This window comes from Dermacentor variabilis, chromosome 9 (assembly GCF_050947875.1).
Source record: "Dermacentor variabilis isolate Ectoservices chromosome 9, ASM5094787v1, whole genome shotgun sequence".
Taxonomy (NCBI): Eukaryota; Metazoa; Arthropoda; class Arachnida; order Ixodida; family Ixodidae; genus Dermacentor; species Dermacentor variabilis.
The window spans coordinates 45,527,148-45,533,147 of record NC_134576.1 but is presented as its reverse complement, the minus strand read 5'-3'; the positions used below and the strand labels follow the sequence as shown (position 1 = coordinate 45,533,147).

At 44.7% G+C, this 6,000-nt stretch overlaps 1 protein-coding gene across 1 annotated transcript in view; it reads left to right on the top strand.

The window, feature by feature from the left end:
- Positions 1-315: 315 nt before the first annotated feature.
- LOC142558325 (uncharacterized) overlaps positions 316-6,000 on the top strand; it is a 42,408-nt gene continuing 36,723 nt past the window's right edge. Inside the window, exons 1-2 of the mRNA XM_075670472.1 lie at positions 316-351; positions 1,211-1,323. Coding sequence (XP_075526587.1) covers positions 1,294-1,323 — 30 coding nt within the window. The 5' untranslated portion in view covers positions 316-351; positions 1,211-1,293. The remainder of the gene's footprint in view (positions 352-1,210; positions 1,324-6,000) is intronic.

Sequence of the window (6,000 nt, the reverse complement as noted above, 5' to 3'; positions counted from 1 at the left end):
GCCCAATAGGGCAGCGCAAAAAGTGCTTGCAGATCTCATGCATTTTCACTAAACACAGTTCCACAGTTATGTTTAGGAAGTTACGCAAATCATTGCACAAGTTGTCTAGCATGCGCTTTACCTCATACAAATGCAGAAAGAAGCATTTTGTCCCAGCCTTGTACCAACTCGGATGTTGTTCTTCTCGCGTAAAGGAATAGCCGGCGTGTCAAGGACCTTCTCTCCATGCAAGACACGATCTCTCACCTTGACAGCCTCTGGAATCGGGGCGTGTCCCACTACGGTGTGGTGAACACGCAGGTGTACAGTTTTGGCAGTGAGAAACTGGATGAACTTCTGTCGATCCTGGAGGTAAGTGCAGTCACAGATAATCTATCGAGGCGACATATGTCTGCATCGGCATATAAATCATCCGTAGTGGCCTAGCTTGAGTTATTTCTGCAAGCTTGTTTTCTTTAAATAAAGTGTTCGAAGCAAGAAAACAACCCTGTATACAGCAGGAAGTAATGGTGAAAAAATAGACAAGCTTTATAGTAACTGTAGTGCACTACATCTCAATCCTACACTAGGTTTTGTGTGAATGCGGAGGAGCAAAACATTTGTTAATAACAATATAGTTTATGCGTAAGGTTACTATGTACCACGCAAATCATAGAGCACGTCTTGTAAGTTTATGAACGATTTCATGAGAGATCAGAACGTAGCCGCATTGCCCAAAGCGTATGATTTAAGAATTGTAAGGTGGAACAATAGTAAAAGACGTCTGGAACGTCTGTGGTGTTGAGGTTTGCAAACGGAGAGTGATAAGTTCAGCAACATTTAAGCCGATAAAATATGTCGTAATTAGGTTTTCTCAGTACGAACCATGGATTGAAGGACCGATATCTGACAGAGAGAATGTCACCAGGGGCCACCTGCTTGGAATGAGATGGGTCGCGAAGTAGCAATGCCTTTTTCCGATGCTCATGTTCTACACTTCTCGCGTTCGTGAGTGGCGGAGCGTCTTTGACCACTCAAGAACGCGAAAAGTGTAGAACATGAGCATAGGGAAAAGGCATCGCTACAAAATCGCGGGCATATATTGAAATCAATCCGTATGTACACGCAAAACTTCTTCCGTCTACGTATACCTTATTTTTCACATCCTGAGAATTTATTAGCTTTGATGACATGTGCCCCCCCCCCTCTGCCACGATACTCACTGTCTCAGGCACTGTCACAAATCATGGACGAGAAAAGCAGAGCGGTACGCCCAAGCTACACCATCCTGGCAACTCCTGTAATGCCGGGACCATGGACCGAAGTGATCACCGATCGCTTCAAGTAAGCAAGCTTCTACGCGTGCCTTAATTTATTGCGAATCATTCGTTAGCCTCGTTCCAGGCACTTGTGCCGTCAATAGGGCAGGTTCCTGTATCGCCTCGCTTCGGACCTCTTCCATGAAAATAATTCGTGGCAGACGGTGGAATCAAACTTCTGACTTCTGGCACTGAAACTCGATGCTAGGATCGCAGCCATATTGCCCTCATGCCAAAGCCAGTTATCTCTTTCAGAGGTTTGGCGCGTGCGTAACGTTTATCGCAACCTTCCCTCGCGACACATATGAAATTGAGGTGTTGTGTTAGTCATTATCGAATTTGAGATCGGCCCGCATTACCCGGTCCTTTAAACGTAGAAGCGTGTAGGAGGTAGCACTCAAAGCTACGTAGATGCTGTCAGACATCGTATCGCTTTTAGGATTGCCCAAGGTCGAAAACTCCTTAATGCCTTATTCTTCGCGCTTTGCGGTGTAGTTTCATGTCGCTGCTCGCTTTGATAAAACAGGAATAATGTGTGCTCGACAGGAACTTAACCTCTGCCGTCGAGCACAGATGCCGGGTGTCCTAAAGAGTGCGCCACAATAGCACGTTTTACTTCTCTAGTTGCAAAGTCAGCCAGCTCTTTAAAACACTCGACGCGGGCGCCTTGTGCAACCTTCTCGTTTCCTTTCCTTGTGCCAGCTCACGCTTTGAGGCGTTGTGATAGACGGCTCTGTCTCCGGGACCGCGGTCCACTTTTCCCATTAGTTCCCTCAGGACAGCTTAAACTACGTAGAAACTCTGCGTCGTTTTACCTACTTCATGATCGCCTAAGGTAAACATGATTTAACATTTCTTCGTCGGCACGCAAATGCCACCGTCGTTTCATAAAAAACGTAGAAAACGTTACATAGCCATAGGTACGTATCGTATGAATGTATAGCACCTAGTCGCTGATGATGTCACAATCTGTGTTTCTCTCAGTTACGCTCGTCCACTACCTATGTAGAACCAAACAAACGCCATTTCTTAAGCTCGCATTGAATGGCCGGCATGGAAGTTATGCCATTTACTCAATTCGATTTTCTTCATCATGGTCGCCATCGTGCTGCTGTCTCGCGACCCATACACGCACAACCACGCAATTTGCACAAACACAGTCCACGTGCTATCGCTTTGCGAAACCCCGAACAACGCAAGATAGCAGGCACCTTCAAAATGCTTCGTATAGCATTGATTCTTACAGTGCCTAGGATCTGCCCAGTTTTTTTTTTTGTAATAGAAATCCCATCGTCGTTTATTAAAACGATGATGTAATGTATGTCATGTGGGCTAAATTATAAGCCACCTGGCATACACATAGGTACGTACGTACGTGTGATTGTACAACACCTTGTCACTAAATCTATGTAGAATCTGACCATTCTTAAACATACTTGCGTCGAACGGCCGAAGTGGAAATAATGCCATCGCCGTCATACGATCGTCGTCACCATCATCGTCGTCTTGCTGCCGTTCAGACACAATTGGTTGATTTACATAAATATATTGGTCCATCTGGTAACGCTTTGCAAAACACCAAACAGTGTTGCGGAGCTATAACGTAAAAATATTCCTAATACTTTGTATTCCTTGTTCTGCAACTAGCCCTCCACGAATGGTCAAAACTTTGTCGGGCTATCGCCACTTCGCCTGTCGGTCACGCGACGTTACGAAAACCGCGAAAACTCCCTGTCTGATACGGCGTGTGCACAATGATTATGCATGATTAGAACGAACAAAAAAAATGATAATTTATGATTCCACACTTTCTTTGCCATCGGCCCTCCGCGATTGACGAAAGCTTTCGAGCTACGCCCAATTCGCCTTTCTGTCAGGCGATTTCACAAAATCGCGAACACTCACCACATCGAAAAGAACAAAAGAAATCTGCCTACCGATCACCTTAACACTGGCTACTCGGAGCTGCCAAGGGGAATGATTTTATTCTCGCCTATTAAATTTTTTTACGTGGCAGCGTAACGTTGTCGAGCCCTTCCGGTACTTGCACGACATCGCTCTCCCAACTCTTCTTCGCTCAGGATCTCTTTTAGCAGCATGTTTAACCTTCCGTTTAACCTTCAGCGCACTCGCTCGGCCCGATTGAAACCCTCTCCACTTCAGCGTGCCCCTTGTCTCCTGGCAGCCAATTACAAACGAAAAAGCGCTCAATGTAGGCAATGTTTCGTTTTGAAACCAAAGAAAAGTGACCTCCTATGATCAAGGAGGGCGTTTGATTGGTCTGTTGAGGCAACGCTGCGGGTCACCGCCCCACGCTTGCGTCGGCAGTTACGCAAATTCGACGTCAGGAGATTGGAATAAAAGCATACTGGAATAGTTTTACGTTATAGCAACCCTGGACTACAAAATGCTTCCTACTAAATGCTTCGCGTAACTTCGATCCCCACAATGCGTCAAATCTGTATAATTTGTTTTTCACAAAATTGGCAGGCACTAGGAACAACGAGACAGAATGCACACAGTGCGGATTATTTTTGCTTTTTCCAGCAATGTGTCGTCTTCTTTCCCTCTGTGAAAATAGGTGCCTGCTTATATCGCAGAAAGTAGGCGACATCTAGCCAGACCCATCACTCTGTAGAATTTTTTTTCTTTTATCATGCATCCTTTCAGGACAATACAGGTTGCGCAATATGTTCAAAAGTCGAATGTGTAACGCTCAAATTCTCGTTGTTTCTATTACTGGTTCTTACCCTGAAGAATAACTCTAATGCCTCTAATGCTCATGACATGCAAGATATTCAGTACCGTGTTACTCTTATCACTCCCATTTTGTCAATGCTCTGGTCTCTCTGTTGGTGTGGCCGGCATTTTCCAGTAAGGATCGGATGTTACCCAACAGCAAAGTCGCGTTTTCTTTAATTACTGCAGCTTATCATTCAGAGGTCTTCTAATGATTATCATTATTGGGTAACTACTGCAACAGCAGCTTGCTTTAAATCGTCGACGTAAGATCGAAGCCATGCAGACAGTGGGAAATTTCTCTCGCGGCTTTGTCTCACATCGGAAATTTTACATTAATCATCTTTATTGCAGCTTCAACCAGCAAAGATAGCGCTGTAAGTTTAAGTTCAAGATAGCTGCCTGAACACGGTTCCACAGAAAGGCAAGTTGTGCCGGAAAATAAACGTTGTTTGTTTCTCCCCCTACTCGCTTTTGTAGCGAGGTGTTCTTTTTGTTAGTGGCACAAGCATCAAGTGGCGTTCTTGTTTCTTGCGCAGCACTTCCGGTTCAGTTCCTGAGACGACCGGGGAGAAAATTCAAAATAAATAAAAATAGAGAGAAAATAGTAAAGTACAAGATTCATGGGTTTCATTATAGATATGATATCAGAGCATAAGTTTAGTTACAAGTTGAGTTACCGAAGTCTATGGAATAATTAGAATTAATTAGAAATCACAGTGATGACCAGGGACGAAATTCAAAATAAATCAGAAAAATATAGTAAAAAAAGAATAGTACAGTGCAAAATTCATGGGTTCCATTATTGATATGATATCATAGCATAAGTTCATTTCAATCACTGAAGTGTATAGAATAATTTGAAATAATTAGAAATCAGTGATTAGCGCACACCAATGCACAAAATTGTAGACTTTGGAGACCCGCCACGTGAGCACGACTTTTGCGAAACTCCTACAAACCCGGAAGTAGAAAGCGGAAGTAATAACGCCACTAATGAGGTCACACACGAGAAGGTGTCATGATATTTAACCGGTTAATCAATGGAAAACAGTTGCCTCCGAGCTCGGTTCGCGCGTTGCGTTCGCCTAAAGTTAACCTAAAGAACACCAACGCCGACGTGCGAGTGCCACCATAAGAGACACCTAAGTCATAGATTAATAATATTTGGGGTTTTACGTGCCAAAACCACTTTCTGATTATGAGGCACGCCGTAGTGGAGGACTCCGGAAATTTTGACCACCTGGGGTTCTTTAACGTGCACCTAAATCTAAGCACACGGGTGTTTTCGCATTTCGCCCCCATCGAAATGCGGCCGCCGTGGCCGGGATTCGATCCCGCGACCTCGTGCTCAGCAGCCCAACACCATAGCCACTGAGCAACCACGGCGGGTTAAGTCATAGATTAGGGTCGCCTACCATTTGTTCTATATATATATATATATATATATATATATATATATATATATATATATATATATATATATATATATATATATATATATATATATTACGCAAGCAGACGCGGTCAAAGAAAGGGAGTGAAGGGCACACGGGGCGCTCTCGCTTTAATAGGTCATTGGCAGTGCGTCGTCGGTTGCCGGTGTGCAGTGCTCCTTGAACAATCCGGCAACACGATATTCGCGCGGTTTTATCACAGCCTTCAGTTTACCAACATTACTTGCGCGCATTCGGCATCGAAATGAGATAGCGTTCTTTATATTTGTGCCCCACGTCCCTCTAACGTGTAACCCTTAGTTTTGCCCCCGCGTGCGCCGCAGGAGAATGTACGCGCCCGACATTGTCGTGTCACTGAGCCACTACTTCTACGAGGACCGAGACCTGGCCGACTGCGTCATGGTTCCGCCCACGTTTCTGAAGTCACCGCCCTCGCGTGACTACATTTACAGCATGGTACGAATTTTCAACTACCTTCGGCGCAGCCAACTTTCCCGACTAAAGGA